Source organism: Arachis stenosperma, chromosome 2, assembly GCF_014773155.1.
Source record: "Arachis stenosperma cultivar V10309 chromosome 2, arast.V10309.gnm1.PFL2, whole genome shotgun sequence".
Classification (NCBI taxonomy): domain Eukaryota; kingdom Viridiplantae; phylum Streptophyta; class Magnoliopsida; order Fabales; family Fabaceae; genus Arachis; species Arachis stenosperma.
Genome location: NC_080378.1, coordinates 81444104 through 81466825, shown reverse-complemented (window position 1 = coordinate 81466825; position 22722 = coordinate 81444104). Strand labels below are relative to the sequence as shown.

At 41.5% G+C, this 22722-nt stretch overlaps 2 protein-coding genes and 1 non-coding gene across 3 annotated transcripts; 2 read left to right on the top strand and 1 right to left on the bottom strand.

Annotated features, from left to right (window-relative positions):
* Nucleotides 1-1739: 1739 nt before the first annotated feature.
* Nucleotides 1740-10492, bottom strand: LOC130963062 (uncharacterized). The gene is made up of 2 exons (XM_057889210.1): nucleotides 10212-10492; nucleotides 1740-3009 (listed from the first exon to the last, which is right to left on the bottom strand). The coding sequence occupies exons 1-2, from the start codon at nucleotides 10490-10492 to the stop codon at nucleotides 1740-1742; spliced, it is 1551 nt and encodes a 516-aa protein (XP_057745193.1).
* Nucleotides 5716-5819, top strand: LOC130964405 (small nucleolar RNA R71). Its single transcript, XR_009080501.1, has one exon. It is a non-coding gene; the product is annotated as a small nucleolar RNA R71 (small nucleolar RNA).
* Nucleotides 10493-20291: 9799 nt separating the features above from the next.
* On the top strand, nucleotides 20292-21910 carry LOC130963060 (uncharacterized). Its single transcript, XM_057889209.1, has 2 exons — nucleotides 20292-20446; nucleotides 21106-21910. The coding sequence occupies exons 1-2, from the start codon at nucleotides 20292-20294 to the stop codon at nucleotides 21908-21910; spliced, it is 960 nt and encodes a 319-aa protein (XP_057745192.1).
* Nucleotides 21911-22722: the final 812 nt, after the last annotated feature.

The following is a 22722-nucleotide window of genomic DNA, read 5'->3' as shown; positions in this document are numbered from 1 at the left end:
AAAAGAACCCATTATGTATTGTATATAAATAAATGTGTAATTTAACTCATTACTAATTTTAGTAGCTACTTTTAGTAAACACCTAACATGGTTACATGACTTGCATCATTTTTTGTGTACATCTTTCTTGAATTTTTTTTTTCTTTTATAGTATAAAAGACGAGTCTTTTATATTTTTCCACTTCTTATCAATCACTTATACAAGCAAAATGTAAGCAAAAATAATGCGTATATCATTACTCATCAGTCAAAGAGAGTCATGATACTTATTACATCCTTGTACGTACTAATAGGTTTTGGAACATGTGGATATTGATCGAAGGTGTATGTTGAAGCAAACAACAGAAGCATGCTTCAGTTTCATTTCCTAAATCCTGTATTGAAAAAAGATTACTGGTTAACTAGTCCAGCAAGTTAAGGTCCATCATTGGTTTATATCTATATGATTTTGCGATTAGGTGTGAACAATAAATAAACATTCGCACTCAGCCTTACTCAACTTTTACAAGAGAGATGGTTGACTAAGAACCAAATTCTTGAATACATGATCATTGGGGCTCTAATACTATGTGATAGTTGCTCAGAATTGGTTAAGTGTTCAATTATTGGACTGATCCAGCACAAGAGTCAAAACTCAAAACAAAAATTTGTTGTGTGTAAATATCTAACATGATATTAAAGAGTATCACATCTTAGGATCAATTGAATACAAGATTATAAGGCCTTGATAATTATGCACAAAGTAGCAATCTTTCTCTTGGATTGAGAAATTTTGTATTCCTTAACACTGGATAAGTCAGACAATTATCTTGTAGCAACAGTTTTGAGGCAGAAAAACAAAATCCTACGCAAAACTGCAACAAAATTTTGAAACTGCTCTTTTACAAAAAGCATACTATGCCAAGTTAAGAATCACTAGATGTTGATCAAAGTATTAAACGGGGCCTCCTAATTCTACCAAGAAAATTATGAAAGCTGGCCTCAAGCTTGCTTCATCACCCAAAAAGGGAAAAAGGTAAATACAACGCATATTTTCCCGGAAATCAGTCAAGAGCATATGACGTGGCGGAAATTGGCGGATTAAGAATTATTAAGAAAAATAGCGTTGCAAGTACAACTCTTAACTAGCAAAATTCCACTTGTCAATTTAAAAAAGGGTTGTCACAAATTTTAGAAATAAAATATTGGGAGTATGAGTTTCAAGTCGTCTCCCAACGAGTTGCAGAAAGATTTGCTATTTTACTAATCAGAGATTTTTCAAAATAGTTTTGAGTTTGGTAAACAGGAAATTAAATTAGAGAATTTCTGTAATTTAAATAAAAATCTTGACCGGAAAGAAAATTAATCGAAAGTTCTATCCTTGATAGAATTTTCTCAAAATCAATTAATAATTAGTAGTTGTTTCTACTTAGTTAACCTTCAACGAATGAAAGAAAGTCAAGTTAAAAGTCAACTTTTATTCACAAGTCCTAATCCTCTCCCTTGGGAAGGATTAGAGTTAGTGACTAACAAGCCAACCAACAACAAACTAATTACAAATGAACTCTTGAGTATTCCAACTCAATGTTCTCCTTTTAATCAACTCCCAATCAAATTAAGAAACTACTCCATTATAATAAATGAAGACTTCACAAAATAAAAAGGGGAAATAAAAAGAGACATGATAAACAATAATCAAAGAGATTAATTAAAAATAAAATAGTGTTTGTATTAAAAAATGAAGGACCACCTATTAGCTATCACTTCAAATCTAGATTAATACAAAACTCCTTATACAAATCAAAATGTTGTTCCCATTTTGACATATGTTTCTTTAGTAGATTACATGCCTCTAAACCTTGAGGTTCCGAGTTTTCCAATGAAGCATTAAGCCTCAACTCAACAGGGCAATGATCATCAAATACCTCGCCTTCATGAAGTTTTGTCTGCTCTCCAGGCTTCCGGACATGGAACATAAATGTATCATAAATTCCATCACTATAAACAGAGTTCTCCGTAACAAAATCTTTAGTGGAGCAATTGAATGCAATTGGCCGATATGACAAAAAAGATTTTCGTTTCAAGGAACCATCCCAAGCTTCCTCTTGATCATGAGAAAGAGATACTGCATCATCATTGAGGTCCATAGAGCCATGTGTTGAAACAGTGATGTCACTTGCCACCTTCATTACTTCATTGTACTTAAGTCCAAGCTCCGCTTCTACTGAAAACTCATCATCTTCCAAACTTGAGCAACCATTGTAAAATTCATTTAGCACAAGTAGAAAAGGAAATGGCCTAACTGGACCCACAATGTCATCGTTGCTGTGGCATGAAGATTTCCGTAAGAAGAATGGAGGCAACTGAGGAAGGTCAGGTAAAGCTAAAAAATCTAGCGCTATCTTATGCTTGTTTACAAGTTGCGGACATTCAGAATAATTCAAAAATGCCAATTGCAATATCTCCATCGGCAAGTCAGGCCAAAGTCTCTTCAAAGCAACTTCATGAACGCTTGTGGGTAATTTTATATCTTTAAAGACAGCAATAATTGCAGCAGACGATCTTAACCGACCAAACCCATAGGCATTTAATTTCTCGCATAAAAACTCATGCACTTCAGTAGCAGAAGATTCCTTCCATCGAGTTTGCATATGAATCTTTTCTAGTTTCCTATGTAGTGATTTAGTAAGACTATCGCTTACATATGCCTGAAAGTAGGCCAATTTTAGGTAATGAAATCTTTTTGGAAATTTGTATTCCTCCTCGCTTAAGGGATGCAAGTGTTTGTCCAAATATAATTCTTGTTTCTGGCAGTAATCTAAGTTCCTAGCTGGAACCGGAGAAGAATGATATCTTTGCAATTCAAACTTTCCTGATGACAATAGCCTTATCAGTGTAAATCCACCATTTTCATCTGGTTCACAAAGTAAGGCAGCCAGGTCATTGCTTAAAATTCCAAAACCCAAGACAATCTCTTTCTTCAGCTGGCAATCAATCCATTCAGGAAGAGCATCCTTTGACAGCTCTTCCCTTTTCAAGGCCACAACTTCATAGAAGTGGTCTTGATGCACCCTTGAGATGAATCTCTCCATCTCCCATGACTCGGAGGTGGAAGCTTTTGCCTTCCCTTTCCTCTTTCTAGAGGTTTCTCCGGCCTTGGATGCCATAAATGGTTATGGAAAAACAAAAAGCAATGCTTTTACCACACCAAACTTAAAAGGTTTGCTCGTCCTCGAGCAAAAGAAGAAAGAAGAGAGTAGAAGAAGAAGGAATGAGGAAGAAGGGAATGGCTTTTGTGTTCGGCCAAAGAGGGGGAGAAGTGGTGTTTAGGTTGTGTGAAAATGAAGGGTTGAAGAAGGGTATATATAGGGGAGGAGAGGCTTATGGTTCGGTCATGTGAGGGTGGGTTTGGGTGGGAAAGTGGTTTGAATTTTGAATGGTGAGGTAGGTGGGGTTTATGAAGGATGGATGTGAGTGGTGAAGAGAAAGAAGGGATTTGATAGGTGAAGGGTTTTTGGGAAAGAGGTATTGAGGTGATTGGTGAATGGGTGAAGAAGAGAGAGTGGTGGGGTTGGTGGGGATCCTGTGGGGTCCACAGATCCTGTGGTGTCAAGGAAAAGTCATCCCTGCACCAAATGGCATTCAAAATCACGTTTTGAGCCATTTCTGGCGTTAAACGCCGGGCTGGTGCCCATTCCTGGCGTTTAACGCCAGGTTCTTGCCCTTTTCTGGCGTTTAACGCCAGTCTGGTGCCCCTTTCTGGCGTTAAACGCCCAGAATGGTGCCAGACTGGGCGTTAAACGCCCAACTGCTAGCCTCACTGGCGTTTAAACGCCAGTGGGTTCTTCCTCTAGGGTGTGCTGTTTTTCTTCCTGTTTTTCATTCTATTTTTGCTTTTTCAATTGATTTTGTGTCTTCTTATGATCATCAACCTACAAAAAATATAAAATAACAAAAGAAAATAGTCAAAATATAACATTGGGTTGCCTCCCAACAAGCGCTTCTTTAATGTCAGTAGCTTGACAGATGGCTCTCATGGAGCCTCAGAAATGCTCAGAGCTATGTTGGAAACTCCCAACACCAAACTTAGTGTTTGAATGTGGGGGTTCAACACCAAACTTAGAGTTTGGTTGTGGCCTCCCAACACCAAACTTAGAGTTTGACTGTGGGGGCTCTGTTTGACTCTGATTTGAGAGAAGCTCTTCATGCTTCCTCTCCGTGGTGACAGAGGGATATCCTTGAGCCTTAAACACAAAGGATTCTTCATTCACTTGAATGATCAGTTCGCCCCTATCAACATCAATCACAGCCTTTGCTGTGGCTAGGAAGGGTCTGCCAAGGATGATGGTTTCATCCATGCACTTCCCAGTCTCTAGGACTATGAAATCAGCAGGGATGTAATGGTCTTCAATCTTTACCAAAACATCCTCTACAAGTCCATGAGCTTGTTTTCTTGAGTTGTCTGCCATCTCTAATGAGATTCTTGCAGCTTGCACCTCAAAGATCCCTAGCTTCTCCATTACAGAGAGAGGCATGAGGTTTACACTTGACCCTAAGTCACACAGAGCCTTCTTGAAGGTCATGGTGCCTATGGTACAAGGTATTGAAAACTTCCCAGGATCTTGTCTCTTTTGAGGTAATTTCTGCCTAGACAAGTCATCCAGTTCTTTGGTGAGCAAAGGAGGTTCATTCTCCCAAGTCTCATTTCCAAATAACTTGTCATTTAGCTTCATGATTGCTCCAAGGTATTTAGCAACTTGCTCTTCAGTGACATACTCATCCTCTTCAGAGGAAGAATACTCATCAGAGCTCATGAATGGCAGAAGTAAGTCCAATGGAATCTCTATGGTCTCATTTTGATCCTCAGATTCCCATGGTTCCTCATTGGGGAACTCAATGGAGGTCAGTGCACGCCCATTGAGGTCTTCCTCAGTGGCGTCCACTTCCTCTTCCTCCTCTCCAAATTCGGCCATATTGATGGCCTTGCACTCTCCTTTTGGATTTTCTTCTGTGTTGCTTGGGAGAGTACTAGGAGGGAGTTCAGTAACTTTCTTGCTCAGCTGTCCCACTTGTGCCTCCAAATTCCTAATGGAGGACCTTGTTTCAGTCATGAAACTTTGAGTGGTTTTGATTAGATCAGAGACCATGGTTGCTAAGTCAGAGGGGTTCTGCTTAGAATTCTCTGTCTGTTGCTGAGAAGATGATGGAAAAGGCTTGCCATTGCTAAACCTATTTCTTCCACCATTATTGTTGTTGAAACCTTGTTGAGGTCTCTCTTGATTCTTCCATGAGAAATTTGGGTGATTTCTCCATGAAGAATTATAGGTGTTTCCATAGGGTTCTCCTAAGTAATTCACCTCTTCCATTGAAGGGTTCTCAGGATCATATGCTTCTTCTTCAGATGAAGCATCCTTAGTACTGCTTGGTGCATTTTGCATTCCAGACAGACTTTGAGAAATCAAATTGACTTGTTGAGTCAATATCTTGTTCTGAGCCAATATGGCATTCAGAGCATCAATCTCAAGAACTCCTTTCTTCTGATTTGTCCCATTGTTCACAGGATTCCTTTCAGAAGTGTACATGAATTGGTTATTTGCAACCATTTCAATTAGCTCTTGAGCTTCTGTAGGCGTCTTCTTCAAATGAAGAGATCCTCCAGCAGAGCTATCCAAAGACATCTTGGATAGTTCAGAGAGACCATCATAGAAAATACCTATGATGCTCCATTCAGAAAGCATGTCAGATGGACATTTTCTGATCAATTGTTTGTATCTTTCCCAAGCTTCATAGAGGGATTCTCCATCCTTCTGTCTGAAGGTTTAGACTTCCACTCTAAGCTTACTCAATTTTTGAGGTGGAAAGAACTTTGCCAAAAAGGCATTGACTAGCTTTTCCCATGAGTCCAGGCTTTCTTTAGGTTGTGAGTCCAACCATGTCCTAGCTCTGTCTCTTACAGCAAAAGGGAATAGCATAAGTCTGTAGACCTCAGGGTCAACCCCATTAGTCTTGACAGTGTCACAGATTTGCAAGAATTCAGCTAAGAACTGATGAGGATCTTCCAATGGAAGTCCATGGAACTTGCAATTCTGTTGCATTAGAGAAACTAATTGAGGCTTAAGCTCAAAGTTGTTTGCTCCAATGGCAGGGATAGAGATGCTTCTCCCATAGAAGTCGGGAGTAGGTGCAGTAAAGTCACCCAGCACCTTCCTTGCATTGTTTGCATTGTTGTTATTTTCAGCTGCCATGTCTTCTTCTTCTTTGAAGATTTCTGTTAGGTCCTCTACAGAGAGTTGTGCCTTAGCTTCTCTTAGCTTTCGCTTCAAGGTCCTTTCAGGTTCAGGGTCAGCTTCAACAAGAATACCTTTGTCTCTGCTCCTGCTCATATGAAAGAGAAGAGAACAAGAAAATGTGGAATCCTCTATGTCACAGTATAGAGATTCCTTGAGGTGTCAGAAGAACAGAAAAATAGAAGAAAGAGGTAGAAGAATTCGAACTAAATCAGAGAGAGTTCGAATTGTGCATTGAGAAGGAGTGGTACTCCATAAATAGAAGGATGTGGGAAGAGGGGAAGAGAATTTTCGAAAATTAAGTTAAAGAAATTGAAAACATTTTGAAAAACACTAATTAATTTTCGAAAATAAGAGTGGGAAATAATTCAAGTGATTTTTGAAAAAGATTTTGAAATTTGAAGTCAAAAAGATTTGATTGAAAGCTATTTTGAAAAAGATGAGGTTAAGAAGATATGATTGATTTTAAAAATATGTGATTGAGAAAATATGATTTGAAAACAATTTAAAAAAAAGATTTGAAAAAAGAAAAAAAAATTAATGACTTGCCTAACAAGAAAAGATATGATTCAAACATTAAACCTTTCTCAACAGAAAAGGCAACATACTTGAAATGTTCAATCAAATCATTAATTGTTAGCAAGTATCTTTGAAAAAGGAAAGAAATTGATTTTGAAAACATTTGATTGAAAAGATATGATTTGAAAAAGATTTGATTTTGAAAACTTTGAAAACTTGAAAAAAATTGATTTGAAAACAAAATCCTCCCCCTTGTGCCATCCTGGCGTTAAACGCCCAGAATGGTATCCATTCTGGCGTTTAACGCCCAAAATGCTACCTTTTTGGGCGTTAAACGCCCAACCAGGTACCCTGGCTGGCGTTTAAACGCCAGTCTGTCCTTCTTCACTGGGCGTTTTGAACGCCCAGCTTTTTCTGTGTAATTCCTCTGCTGCATGTTCTGAATCTTCAGTTCCCTGTACTATTGACTTGAAAATAGAACCAAGATCAAATAAACAATACATGCAAGACACCAAACTTAAAATTAGACACTAGACTCAAACAAGAAACATAAAATATTTTTGGTTTTTTTTATTTTTGAAATTTTTTTGTGTTTTTTTTTTCGAGAATTATATGGAAATAGAAAATAAAAGTTTCAGAATTCTCACTGGTAGATGATTGGGGGAAAGTTCTGTAAGACCATAAGACTGAGGCTAGTTCGTCTGCCTATGAGCCTTTCTTCCCTTCAAGCCGTTTCTTTAGCCCTTTTAAGAATTTTGTTGGCTGCTTCTACCTGGCCGTTGCTCTGGACGTGCTCGACTGAGGAGAACCTTTTCTTGATTCCTAGTCCTGAGAGGAATTCTTTGAACTTCTTGTCGGTTAATTGTGTCCCATTATCCGATATGACGAATTCTGGGATTCCAAATCTGGTGACTACTTGCCTCCACATGAACTTTTGACAATTTGTTGAAGATATGCTAGCTAGCGGTTCGGCTTCTACCCAATTGGTGTAGTAATCTATGGCTACTATCAAGTATTTTACTTGTCCTGGCCCGTGTGGGAATGGCCCTAAGAGGTCGACTCCCCATTGGGCGAAAGGTCAGGGTGCTATCATCAGGCTGAGTTCTTCAGGTGGGGCTTTGTGGAAGTTGGAGTTTTCTTGGTATTTTTTGCATTTCTTGACGAACCCTTGAGCGTCCGACATCATTGTGGGCCAGTAATATCCTGCAAGGATAATCTTCCTTGCCAACAACCTTCCTCTGATATGGTGACCACAATACCCCTCATGGACTTCGCTTAGGACGTAGTTCATTTGGTCGGGGCGTAGGCACTTGACTAGGGGTTGGTAGAGCCCTCGCTTGTACAGCTGTCCCTGTATGATCACATACTTGGGTGCTTCCCTCTTTGTAGCTTGTGCTTTTTTCTCGTTCTCAGGAATTTCGCCGTGCTCCAAGTATCGGAGGATAGGGTCAATCCATGAGGGGGGCTCGGCGTTTGGGTTGCACACAAGATGATTGCTGGTTCGGTTGCCAGTCCTTGGATTAGAGACCTATTCCCCGTCCCAGGCTTGGTGCTTGTTAGCTTGGAAAGGAGATCTGCTTGGGGTTTCTCTCTCTAGGGACATGCTGGATTACGACTTCTTCTAAGCTTTTGCATAGCTCTTTTACCTTTTCTAGTTACTTTTGTAGTAGTGTGTCTCTAGCCTGGTAGCTGCCGTTTATCTGGGAGGTGACTGGTGCGCGAAATTGTGATCACTACACAACTTTGCACAACTAACCAGCAAGTGCACTGGGTCGTCCAAGTAATACCTTACGCGAGTAAGGGTCGATCCCACGGAGACTGTTGGTATGAAGCAAGCTATGGTCACCTTGTAAATCTTAGTCAGGCAGACTCAAATGGGTATAGTGATATACGAATAAAGCATAAAGATAAAGATAGAGGTACTTATGTAATTCATTGGTAGGAACTTCAGATAAGCGTATGAAGATGCCTTCCCTTCCGTCTCTCTGCTTTCCTACTGTCTTCATCCAATCCTTCTTACTCCTTTCCATGGCAAGCTTATGTAGGGTTTCACCGTTGTCAGTGGCTACCTCCCATCCTCTCAGTGAAAATGTTCCTATGCTCTGTCACAGCATATGGCTAATCAGCTGTCGGTTCTCGGTCAGGTCGGAATAGAATCCAGTGATTCTTTTGCGTCTGTCACTAACGCCCCGCCTGCTAGGAGTTTGAAGCACGTCACAGTCATTCAATCATTGAATCCTACTCAGAATACCACAGACAAGGTTTAGACCTTCCGGATTCTCTTGAATGCCGCCATCTGTTCTCGCCTATACCACGAAGACTCTGATCTCACGGAATGGCTGGCTCGTTTGTCAGGCGAGCACTCGGTTGTCAGGCGATCAACCATGCATCGTGTATCAGGAATCCAAGAGATATTCACTAGAGCCTTGGTTGCTCGTAGAACAAAAGTGGTTGTCAGTCACCTTGTTCATAGGTGAGAATGATGATGAGTGTCACGGATCATCACATTCATCAAGTTGAAGAACAAGTGATATCTTGGACAAAGAACAAGCGGAATTGAATAGAAGAACAATAGTAATTGCATTAATACTCGAGGTACAGCAGAGCTCCACACCTTAATCTATGGTGTGTAGAAACTCCACCGTTGAAAATACATAAGAACAAGGTCTAGGCATGGCCGAATGGCCAGCCTCCCAATGATCTAAGAACTAGATGTCCAAAGATTCCAAGATGAAAATACAATAGCAAAAGGTCCTACTTATAGAAAACTAGTAGCCTAAGGTTTACAAAGATGAGTAAATGACATAAAAATCCACTTCCGGGCCCACTTGGTGTGTGCTTGGGCTGAGCAATGAAGCAATTTCGTGTAGAGACTCTTCTTGGAGTTAAACGCCAGCTTTTATGCCAGTTTGGGCGTTTAACTCCCATTTAGGTGCCAGTTTCGGCGTTTAACGCTGGAATTCCTGAGGGTGACTTTGAACGCCAGTTTGGGCCATCAAATCTTGGGCAAAGTATGGACTATCATATATTGCTGGAAAGCCCAGGATGTCTACTTTCTAACGCCGTTGAGAGCGCGCCAATTGGGCTTCTGTAGCTCCAGAAAATCCACTTCGAGTGCAGGGAGGTCAGAATCCAACAGCATCTGCAGTCCTTTTCAGTCTCTGGATCAGATTTTTGCTCAGGTCCCTCAATTTCAGCCAGAAAATACCTGAAATCACAGAAAAACACACAAACTCATAGTAAAGTCCAGAAAAGTGAATTTTAACTAAAAACTAATAAAAATATGCTAAAAACTAACTAGATCATACTAAAAACATACTAAAAACAATGCCAAAAAGGGTACAAATTATCCGCTCATCAGTGACGATCTGGGAGTCACTGGTAACTTCTATCCTTGATGCTCCGACCTCTTTAGCTAGGACTAACCCTCCTATTACTGCTTCGTATTCTGCCTGGTTGTTGAAGACTGGGAAATCGAATTTGATCGATTGTTCGTAAGCTACTCCTACCGAGTTCTCAAGGATGATGCCAGCTCCTCCGAACATTTGGTTGGATGCTCTGTCAACGTGGAGTTTCCACCGTGTGTTCGGTGTGTCGGGTGAGTCACCAATGACCTCTACCAGAAAATCTGCCATTGCTTGGGCTTTGATTGCCTGCCTGGGTTCGTCTTGCAAGTTATATTGAGACAGCTCTACTGCCCATGCCATCATTCTTCCCGTGAGGTCGGGTTTCTGAAGGACTTGCCGAATAGCCTGGTCAGTTCTCAGGATGATTACTTACCCTTGGAAGTACTGTTTTAGCCTTCTTGACGAGGTCAGTAGGGCGTAGGCCAATTTTTTCAACTTGGTGTACTTCAACTCCTCCCCTTGGAGTACCTTACTGATGAAGTATATTGGGCGTTGAGTCTTGTCTTCTTTTCGGACAAGGACTTCCATCATGGCTTGTGTGGTCACCGCCAAGTATAAGTACAAAGGTTCTCCTTCTCTGGGTCTGCTGAGCACGGGAGGTTCTGAGAGTATCTTTTTGAAATGGCTGAATGCTTCTTCGCATGTCGGGGTCCACTCAAAGGTGATCCCTTTCTTCATTAGGTTGGAGAACAGGATGGCTTTTTTTGCCGAGGCTTCGAGGAAGCGGGATAAAGCCGTAAGTTTCCCAGTAAGTCGCTGCACATCTTTGATGCACCCTGGGCTCGTCATTTTGAGCACGGCTTCGCACTTGTCTGGGTTGGCCTCCACCCCCTTTTGCGTTATCATGAAGCCTAGGAATTTCCCTGCTTTCATGGAAAACGCACACTTAAGTGGGTTGAGCCGCATCTTGAACTTTCTTAGTGCCTTGAAGACAGCTTGGAGGTCGTCTATAAGACTGTTCGGTTCTACTGTTTTTACCAAGATGTCATCGACGTAAACTTCTACTGTCTTGCCGATGAGGTCGTGAAAGACCTTGCTTATTAGCCTTTGGTAGGTGGCTCCTGCGTTCTTCAACCCAAATGGCATTACCTCGTAGCAATAGGTACCTCCTGGAGTTATGAACGCTGTTTTGTCTTCGTCAAGTCGGTGCATCAGGATCTGGTTATAACCGGAGTATGCATCCATGAAGCTGAGGAAACGATATCCTACCGCTGAGTCTACCAAGGTGTCGATGTTGGGGAGGGGGAAAGAGTCTTTGGGACATGCTTTGTTCAGGTCAGAATAGTCGACACACATTATCTACCTTTCGCTGCCTTTTTTGAGCGGGACGATGTTGGACATCTGATGAGCGGATAATTTGTATGCTTTTGGCATTATTTTTAGTATGTTTTTAGTATCTTTTAGTTAGTTTTTAGTATATTTTTATTAGTTTTTAGTTAAAATTCACTTTTCTGGACTTTACTATGAGTTTGTGTGTTTTTCTGTGATTTCAGGTATTTTCTGGCTGAAATTGAGGGACCTGAGCAAAAATTTGATCCAGAGACTCAAAAGGACTGCAGATGCTGTTGGATTCTGACCTCCCTGCACTCGAAGTGGATTTTCTGGAGCTACAGAAGCCCAATTGGCGCGCTCTCAACGGCGTTGGAAAGTAGACATCTTGGGCTTTCCAGCAATATATAATAGTCCATACTTTGCCCAAGATTTGATGGCCCAAACCGGCGTTCAAAGTCACCTCAAGAAATTCCAGCGTTAAACGCCGGAACTGGCACCTAATTGGGAGTTAAACGCCCAAACTGGCACTAAAGCTGGCGTTTAACTCCAAGGAGAGTCTCTACACGAAAAAAGCTTCATTGCTCAGCCCAAGCACACACCAAGTGGGCCCGGAAGTGGATTTTTATGTCATTTACTCATCTATGTACTAGTTTTCTATAAGTAGGACCTTTTACTATTGTATTGACGGAGACTTTTGGTAGCTATCTTTGTTTTATGCTATCTTAGGCCTTTGGAGGCTGGCCATTCGGCCATGCCTAGACCTTGTTCTTATGTATTTTCAACGGTGGAGTTTCTACACACCATAGATTAAGGTGTGGAGCTCTGCTGTACCTCGAGTATTAATGCAATTACTATTGTTCTTCCATTCAATTCCACTTGTTCTTTGTCCAAGATATCACTTGTTCTTCAATATGATGAAGGTGATGATTGACGCCCATCACCATTCTCACTCATGAACAAGGTGACTGACAACCATTCTTGTTCTACAAGCATCTGAGGCTTAGTGAATATCTCTTGGATTCCCGATTGCACGATGCATGGTTGATCGCCTGACAACCGAGTGCTCGCCTGACAAACGAGCCAACCATTCCGTGAGATCAGAGTCTTCGTGGTATAGGCAAGAACTGATGGCAGCATTCAAGAGAATCCGGAAGGTCTAACCTTGTCTGTGGTATTCTGAGTAGGATTCAATGATTGAATGACTGTGACGTGCTTCAAACCTGTAACCTACTGGGCGTTAGTGACAGACGCAAAAGAGTGATTCTATTCCGGTAGGGGAGGGAACCAAACCGGTGATTGGCAGTACTGTGACAGAGTGCGTGCATTAGCTTTCACTGCGCGGATGGGAGGTAGCTGCTGACAACAGTGAAACCCTACACGAGCTTGCCATGGAAAGGAGTAAGAAGGATTGGATGAAGGCAGTAGGAAAGCAGAGAGACGGAAGGGAAGGCATCTTCATACGCTTGTCTGAAGCTCTTACACCAATGTTATACATAAGTATCACTATCTTTATCTTTTATGTTATTTTCGTTCATCATCATATATATTTGAGTTTGCCTGACTAAGATTTACAAGATGACCATAGCTTGCTTCAATGCTAACAATCTCCGTGGGATCGACCCTTACTCACGTAAGGTATTACTTGGACGACCCAGTGCACTTGCTGGTTAGTTGTGCGAAGTTGTGTAATGCCATGGTATTGAGCTACCACGTTTTTGGAGCCATTACCGGGGATTATGAGAGTTGTGAAAAAGTATTGTTCACAATTTTGCGCACCAACATCCATGTGGAGTACTCGAGCTCCTTGATGAACCCGGCTTCTAGTAGCCCGGCTGTTTGCTTGGTGACTTCATTGGCCCTTTCCTGGGACATCTTTCTTCGTCGTTGGGCTACTGGCTTGGCGTCTAGTTTGACAGCTAGTCGGTAGGATGCGACTTCGGGATCCAAGCCGGCATGTCTGAGGGTGTCCATGCGAAGAGATCGCCGTTTGCCCTTACGACCTCCATGAGGGGGCCCTTGAGCTCGTGGGGTAGGTTCCTGTTTACGAAGGTAAACTGCTCTGCCGACTTCCCTATTTGGAACTTCTCAATGTCCCCTTCTGGTTCTGGTCTCGGCTTGACTTCCATCCTTACGTCCAAGTCTGCCAAGAACACGCCGGCTGCCTTCTTAGACTCTTTCCTTAGGTAGAGACTGGCGTTGTCGTAGGTGACCGCCGCTTCTATGTCTCCTCTAATGGAGCCAACGGTTCCTTTTTCTGTCACGAACTTTATTGTTAGGAATTTAGTACATATCACGGCTGAAAATTCATTGATGGTCTTTCTTCCTAAAATGATGTTGTAGGCTGTGGAGTCTCTAAGGACTACGAAGTCCGCCATAACCGACCTTTTACCGTCATCGGCTCCAAGGCAGATTGGGAGAGAGATCGTCCCGTCGAGCTTTATATAGTTGTCGCCTAGCCCCATAACCCCGTGCTGGTGACTCTTGAGGTCAGACTCCTTGAGTCCCATGACGTCGAATACGTTCCTGAATAAGATGTTGGAGTTAGCCCCAGTATCGACGAGGATTCGCCTGACTAACCCGGTCCCAACCATTGCCGTGATTACCATTGGGGGGGTTTTAGGGCGATCATAAAACCACTGATCTTCTGGACCGTAGGATATCGTTGGGTCTTCTGCTTGAGGCGGTGGGACCTCTTGTCGAGATAGAAAGGATCCGGGTATCCTTCTTTGCTGCTGATTTAGATTTGGGGGGGGTATCGCGCCTGACCACAACGTTAACCACGAAAGTTGGGGGGTTGTCGGTGTTCCCTGTGGGCTCTTGTCTTGCCTTGACAGTCCGGCTATGATCTTTTTCGGAGCACTCCCGTTCCCGTCTTCTTGGTTCTCGGATGAGTCGGGAGAACTCGCTCAATTTTCCATCCCAGATGGCCTGTTCTAAAGCATCTTTGAGGTCGAAACAGTCTTGGGTCTTGTGACCGAATCCCTTGTGATAATCACAGTAGAGGCTTTTGTTGCCTTCCATTCTCTCTTTCAACGGTCTGGGTCTGGATAGGATTTCCTTGTCCACAATCTACTGATAGACTTCCACTATGGGCGCCGTGAGTGGCGTGTAGTTGGTGAACCTCCCCACCCATGGAGGTTGTTTCGGGTGCTTGGCCGGGGTTCCGTCCCTAGGAGCTTCTTTATATCGGTCGACCTGGGGGCCTGCCAAACTGAGGGGTTCGAGAGCTGCCGTTTATTGGTTGCTACAACCTGACTCACCTCCTTATCATTGATGTATTCCTTGGCCACGCTTTGAATTTCCTGCATGGTCCAGACAAGTTTGGTCGTGAGGTGCTTTCTAAAGTCCTCATTTAGCAGGCTGTTTGTTAGGCAGAGACTAGCAACCGAGTCTGTGAGGCCATCGATTTCCAAGCATTCGTCGTTGAACCTATCCAGAAACTTTCTAGTCGGCTCTCCGGGCTTTTGAGTGACCCCTAGCAAGTTAATCGGGAGCTTTGCCTTGACTATGCGTGTTATGAACCGAGCTAGGAAGCTTTGGGAAATGTCCATGAAGGTCGTGATGGACCCTTGCGAGAGTGCGTTAAACCATCGGACTGCTGGGTCAGCCAGCGTTACAGGAAATGCTCGGCCCCTGACCGCGTCGCCTACCCCTTCCAAATTCATCCACGCTTCAAAGGCTGTGAGGTGCTCCTAGGGGTCCTTAGTCCCTTCGTACCTCATCTCTGTTGGCTTGTCAAAATTTCTCGGAAGCCAGACCTTGAGGATCGAGGGGTGGAAAGGGGTTGCCCCCATGATGACGGATTCCAGCCGTTTCTTGGCTTTTCCCTTTTGGGACTCCCCGTGGCTCTCGGACCTACCTTGGGTAGGTCAGGAGGTCGCTTGTGTGTGCACCTCATCGCATTTTGTTAGGCTCTTCTCTCGGTCTTCGTATCTTCGGGAGGGGGAGCGGGTGCGGGATCGGCTGATGTCTCTGTGGGATCGGCTAACGTCTCCGTGGGATCGACTCCTCGCTGCAAGCTCCCTTTCGAGGTTTTGTACTCGGTGTCTAAGCTCCTGCATAATCTTAGCGCTGTCGGCTCCCGTTCCTCCGAAGGGACGTCTTTCCGGGGTCTTCGTGTAGATTGGTTGGTTTGGCTGAATGGAGGATCGCAGGTGTTCGGCGCCACGAGCCATCGAACTTGCCCTACTCAAGCGGGCCCATCCTCCTTCCCGAAGCTCCTCCGACGTGGGGAGTCGCTCCATGTCTGCTCCAGGATCCCCATAGACGGCGCCAATGTTCGCTACCTGCGAGAGTCGGGTGCTCGGGGGGTCGGGTTGTGATGAGTGGATGAGGCCTTGGGCTGACTTGGATCGGGAGTAGGTGTGTGGGTCAAAATCTGGTGACACCGAAGGTGGCGTGGACGAGGGGGATAACCATCTGCAAGGACACTTCAACGATCAAGTCAGTGTTCGTACGAGGTGAGAGCCAAATTAAGTAAAATGATGCATACCTCGGGGGAAGAGCTGGCCTCTTCCCTTATATACTGTGTTGGGTGGGCCTATAGGTGACCTAGCCCACTGGCCAGGAAACTTCTACGATCTGTCCTGGTCCACGTGGGAGGATCAAGTCGTTCCGGTTTTTGGATCGGGGCTTCGGGTGCTATCCCGAGGGAATCGACCCGACCGGTCGCTGGTCGCGGTGGCGTAGGTCGTACAGATGGTAAGTCGTTCGTGCTTCAGGTCGGGTGTTAGGAACCGACCCGTTGGATTCTCCCTGCTGAGGGATGGTTCAGGCTTGGGTCAGGAATAGTGCCCCGACCCGACTGCCAATCGGGCTAGACCTGCAACGGTCCATAATAGAGAACTAACTTTTTGTTAATGAAGATGTTAATGCTCTTTAATTAGGACCAACAGACTCTTTCTTCTCTTTATAGGAGGTACTAACTATTAATTATTTGAATAATTAACAAAATATTGAATTTATATAAAAAGTTAACAATATCGGATTGAATTTTAGGTTACTAACAAAAATTATATCTAATTAATTTAAATTTTGATTTTTAAAATTAAAATTAATTTTTTTAACCTATTATTTATGTTGTTCAAAAAAACATTTTTTTCTTATGAATGTTTGGTATTATTCCACCACCCTGCCATATTGATAAGACTCTTCATGTGCAGGCATGGCTGGAATGCCAAATAACCAAGTGCATATTCAGCTACTGGATGAAATAAAATGCCCAAATACATATTTGAACCGTTATTGTTTTATTTGACCAGTATAGTATGAATTATGAAATGAAGGGTTCAATTCATAATATATAACTATAATTGGATCAAACATTTTGATCTTTAATAATTTTTTATTATTTTAGAAGTCTTCGAAAGCCAATTAGTCTCTTTTCTTATAATTATATTTTTGAAAACTAAATTATTTTATAATAAAATTTGTTATAAATTTATCTGGCTACTAAGAATACTAAAAATTTTATTGAAAGCGACGAAAGACTAATCTAATAATTTTCGAGATTTTTCATTGAATAATAAAATTTTATTAAAAATCAAAATATCCCTTCTAAAATTTATTAGAAACCAATTTTAATATTTACTTATTCTTACTCCTAAAAGACAAGTAGAAAACCTAACTAAATAGTGATTATATCAATTGTCATAGTTTAATTAATAGTTGTCTTTTAAAGACCAATTTGAAAGTTGAAACGTTTAAACTTTCAAAAACCAAATTGATATGCACTTAATTTTTTTATAACTATTTTTACTTTAACCTTATTTTATAGGCTGCATTTAATTTGAAAACAATAAAGTTCTACATCTAAATAAAATATTAATCAAGTTATTATAACAACTTTTTAAATTATGCGTCTTTCTTTTTCTTCTTCTTCTTCCTCCAAATTCGCGCATGCAATTTCTTTTTCTTCTTCTTCCCCCCTCCCTCCCTCCTCCTCCTTCTTCTTCTTAATGTTGCGTCTTTCTTTTTCTTTTCGTTATTGTCATCGCTAATAACACCAACATTTTACAAACATTTTTATTAGTTCTGATTTTCTCTGCTGCCATCATTAAATAATTTTTGTTAATTTCTTAATTTATTTCGATTTATTTGTGTGTTAATTGAGGTTCACTTGATGCTGTTATGTATTTGATGGTTATCGGTGGCTAAGAGGAGGAGAGTTAAATCTTAACTACTCTTTCTGCAGAATATTACTTTTTCTTTCTCAAGGGAACTTAGGAGATATTTTTTCTTTTGTCTCATGGTCAGCTCAGAGACATTTTTATTTTTGTCTCCTGACTAACAGAAACAGAAAAGTAGAAGGGAAGAAGGAATAATACCCAGATATATCATGGTTCAGCTACAAGGTGTAATGTAGCCTACATCCAGTCTCCATCACAACAATGATAGAATTTCACTATCTCTTTTTCAAGATTACAAACACCAATGCTTTCCTAGGATCTACCAAATCCTATCTGGAACAAATCCATATTCTAAACTCAATCTGAATTTGACTAGGACTCAAATCTAGCTTTCAACAGCAAAGTGCTAACCCAACTTGTAAGGGAATTTTCACAGGATCATGACACAAAACATAAAGATGTACAAAGAACTTCTGAGACATCTTATGGCTTTTTCTCACTATTTTAACTCACTGTCTTTTTTCTCTCATTGTTTTTTTCTTACAAACCTCACCATGTTTGCCTTTTATAATGAGACTCAGACAGATCTAAACTGAGAAAAAGAAATTACAAAATAAACTACATGAAGGAGAAGAACTCTAACAGCTTGGGTAGCTATGAAAGTGAACTTTGTGCTCTTCGTTTACTCTCTTTGCCTTCAAACTTGGTCGTTCACCCTTAATATAGAAGGGTAAAGCTTTCAAGGTTGAAGCTTGTTCAACCCTCACACCTTCTTTCTTCTCCAACATCAGAGTAACAGCGGCTTCAACAAAGAGGAGGGAGAGGCCCGAGGTTGTTGCATGCATGCTCACCTCTTCTCTCTCATCTTTTTTCTTCAAGCTTCTTCAATCTTGACCATTGAGCTTGACTTTGGCTCCAAGCTTTTATTCTGATAGTTGATATGGTTCTGACCCAAGATGGCTTCACGTTCTCCATTGTTACTTCTTCCATGCTTGAATCCTTGAAGTTTCTTCTTCGTTCCTCTTTGTAACATAAAAGAGGAAATAAACTTTTGTTGTACTTTGACCGAGAGAGATTTGCTTCTTGACCGAAGTCCTTTTCATTGCCTTGATTTGGCAAAAATCTTTTTGCCTTTCTTCAAAATCTGATCTCTGAACCTTCTATTTTCTTCTTTCTTTTTTGTGGATGAACACATGATGTGACCGAAGCAAGAGAGAGGAGATAGAAGAGAGAAATTTTCGGTGGAAACTTTAAATAAAATTAAATCAAATTAAATTTTAAGTTCCAATTACCAAGAGATGGAGTAACCGAAGCATGCTTTGAGAACTTTGGGTTCCTTTCTTTTATTCATCCATTTTGGTTCATGGGCTTGTGATTTGGGCTTGTCTATTCTTCCTTAGTCTCAAGGTTCAGCCACTTATTGTGAAATAATTTTTGAACAAGGCTGAATTTATTTAATTACCAAGTTGGGCTTATTTTGTAACACCCTAATTACCCTAAGTCTTACCTCACGTCGTAAAGCAAAGGTTAATCAAAGGTTACGACAATTTTGAAGCTTATACATATTAAATAGAAAGAAATAATATATTCTAGAAGCCCGATGAAGGATTAAACTCAAAAACAGAGTTTAGAAAGTAAAACAGCTTATACAAACTTCCTCTCAAAGTAAGTCTCTAGGCATAAATACAAAAGTGAGAGAAGCTAAACAAAATAATAAAAAAGACTTCAAAACATAGTGAAGATCCTCCGCTCTGTCACCATCAAGCAACTCACCGTGGTGGGTTACGACCTACATCTGAATAACAATAACAGAATATGGTATGAGAACCGAAGGTTCTTAGTATGGTAACAGTGTCCAGTGATGTAAGATATAAGACTCTGGGACGCCAGAGGCAATCCTAGAACTTCATATCCATCACAAGATTCATGCTTAAAACATAAGTAAACTTTAAAACATTAACTTTAAAACCATATTGAAAAAGGGGTAATCTAACTTAGGAAATTCTAAACTAACAATTCTCCGCTGTCCCATAGCCTTCACCAACCTATCCTCCATGTGATCTCATCGCCACCGCCTTCTAAACCTCCTTAATCCCAGTAGAAAACACAAGTAATATAATGCAAGTAAAGCACAAGTATAAGCATGTATATCAAGTAATTCAAATAGGCAATTAGGCATGTTATACAACTAGGCATGCAATTCAAGTCGACAAAGCAAGCAAACAAATAAAATATGCACACAATAAATGCATGTTATATTTGGCTGTGATATCACATCGTCAGTTCAACTGTCAATCCGACACATTCCCATGAGAAGGGAGCCACAGACAGTATACCGGTGTCGACATGGAGGACGGAGCAAGGTGCAAACATGAGGAGCACGAACAGGATACGGGAGGCACTACAACTGACCACCAATTAGAAAGTACCAATAGGATGAGCAGTGATTCGGAGCAAGTTGAGGTGGAAGGAAGAGGGCAGGTTAGAGATGTGCAGAGGTCATACGAGGGTACAGTTGAAATGACAAAAATAGATGCACAAGAAGAGGGACGTGCAACCGGTGATACAGAAGGCAGGAAGTTCATGGCGGGGGAAGTCGTGGGTCTGGGAGAAGCTTCTGGGATTGGGAAAGCAGGAGAACCTGAGGACTAAGTAGTGGAAGAGTTTGGAAAGAGGTGGATATGCACGAAGACACAGTGATGGGCAAAGGTAAGCAAATGCAGAGTTGGGAAGAGGAAATGGCGCAGAATAAAGAGGCCTGGAAACTGACGGTCGAATCAAAAGCAATACCATGCAGTGATGAGGAAGACATCATGGCAATCCTCCAGGAGCAAAACGAGGCCATAGCTCTGAAGTGAAGACAGTCAAAACAAAAGGAGAAAATCAGAAGAAGTCGTCCAAAATGCCGTAAGCAGGTGTGTAATAAAATTTATAAATGATTTTAAGCTCTTGGAATATTAGGGGATTGAGAGGTGTTGCAAAACTGAACATGATAAAAAAAACTTCAAAAATAAATTTAGAGTAGATATGTTGGGACTAATAGAAACAAAAAAAAGAAGTGGTGAATAAATATGATGTAGCTAGAATTTGGGGTAACGATAGAGCTAGTTGGGAGTGTGTCAATTCTGTTGGAACTTCCAGAGGTCTACTATTAATTTGGGATGAATTAGCATTTAAATTGATGAATTGCTATAAAGGAGATAGGTGGTTATGTGTAGAAAGAGTGATGACCAAAGATAATTTTCACTGTACAATTTTTCTGGTGTATGGCCCGCATGTAAGAGACGAAAAACTCTTAATGTGGGAGGAATTAAGCTATATTACAGGATTGTATCAAACCCCATTTTGCTACATGGGAGATTTCAACGAGATTGTGCGTATAGAGGAAAGAAAAGGGGCGACCAACTTGTCAGCTTCTGTTGAAGACTTCAAAGCATGGCTAAATGATATGGAGTTGGTGGACTTGGCAATCAATGATCGCAAGTATACATGGTTTCGAGGCTAATCCTGCAGTCGTATTGATAGAAGCTTGGTTAGATTGGAATGGCTAGATGCTTACCCAGATACTCGCCTAAGAGGAGGTCCGAGGGGCCTATCAGATCATTGTTCTCTGGTAGTGGAAGATAGAAAAATAGCTCAAGGACCAAGACCGTTCCGCAGTCTAGACGCATGGTTCACGCATGAAGGTTTTCTAAAGATGATGAAGGAAGAATGGAGGGGATTAGGGGATGTGCAATTCCTGGATAAACTGAAGGCAATGGCAAAACCACTGAGTAGATGGCACAAGCAGCACTTTGGGAATATAAGTGAGAAGATCCAAAGGTTTGAGGACGAGATCAAGAAAATGGATGACATAGTTAACAACGGAGTATATGATGGTACAATAGAAGTAAGAAGAAAGGCACTGGTAAGATGTTGTGAGGTATGGTATGAGAGACAAAATATACACTGGAAGCAAATGTCTAGGTCTCAACATGCTAAGGAGATGGATAGGAATACCATATATTTTCATAATATTGCATCAGCAAGAAGAAGGAATAAATGGATTGAGTCTTTAATGATTAACGGAAGGTTGGTAAGGAATCATGCACGGATTAAGGTTGCAATTAGAGATTTTTACAGGAGCCTATACCACCAAGATGAGTCGCCAAATATCAGTTTTCGAGATGGTTTACTTAATCGCTTGGAGATGGAGGAAGCTCAAGCACTAGAGGTGTTACCGACGGAGGAGGAAATAAAGGAGGCAGTATGGGATTGTGAATCATCTAAGGCTCCGGGTAGTGATGGATACAACATGAATTTTATAAAAAGATGTTAGGATTCGATTGGAGCAGAATTCACTAAAGCTGTGATGAGCTTCTTTGAGACAGAGAGATTACCAGCAGACTCCAATATCACTTGGGTAGCATTGGCTCCAAAGTTTATGGGCGCGAAGGAGATAAAGGACCTGAGACCGATCAGTATGGTTGGCTGCATATACAAGGCCATATCAGAAGTGTCGACAAGACGAATGAGGAGTGTAATGCCAAGGTTAGTTGGAGAATCACAGAGTGCATTTGTCAAGGGCAGGCGAATACATGATGGAGCGTTAATTGCATGTGAAACTGTACAGTGGCTGAAATTGAAGAAGAAGGCATCAGCTATCATTAAACTGGACTTCCAGAAAGCCTATGATAGAGTCAAATGGAATTTTGTTGATATTGTGCTGGAAAAGATGGGGTTCGGAAGAAGATGGAGGGCATGGATTACAGAGTGTATTAGATCAGCTTCTATATCTATAATGGTTAATGGGGCTCCATCAAAACCGTTCAAGATAGATAGAGGGCTTCGACAAGGCGACCCGTTATCACCTTTTCCATTCATTCTTGTTGTAGATGTGCTGAACAGGATGATCAAGGAGGCAGTAAGAAATAGGAGAATATCTCCTCTCTTAGTTGACAGGGACAATATATAGCTATCCCACCTTCAGTTTGCTGATGACACTATACTGTTCTGCCCACCAGAGGAGGAACAGTGAGAAATTACAAGACTCCTGAGGTGTTTTGAAGTCATGTCAAGATTGAGCATTAACTTTGACAAGTCTATGTTGATACCGGTAAATTGCAGTCAAGAGTGGGTTGGTCAAATGTG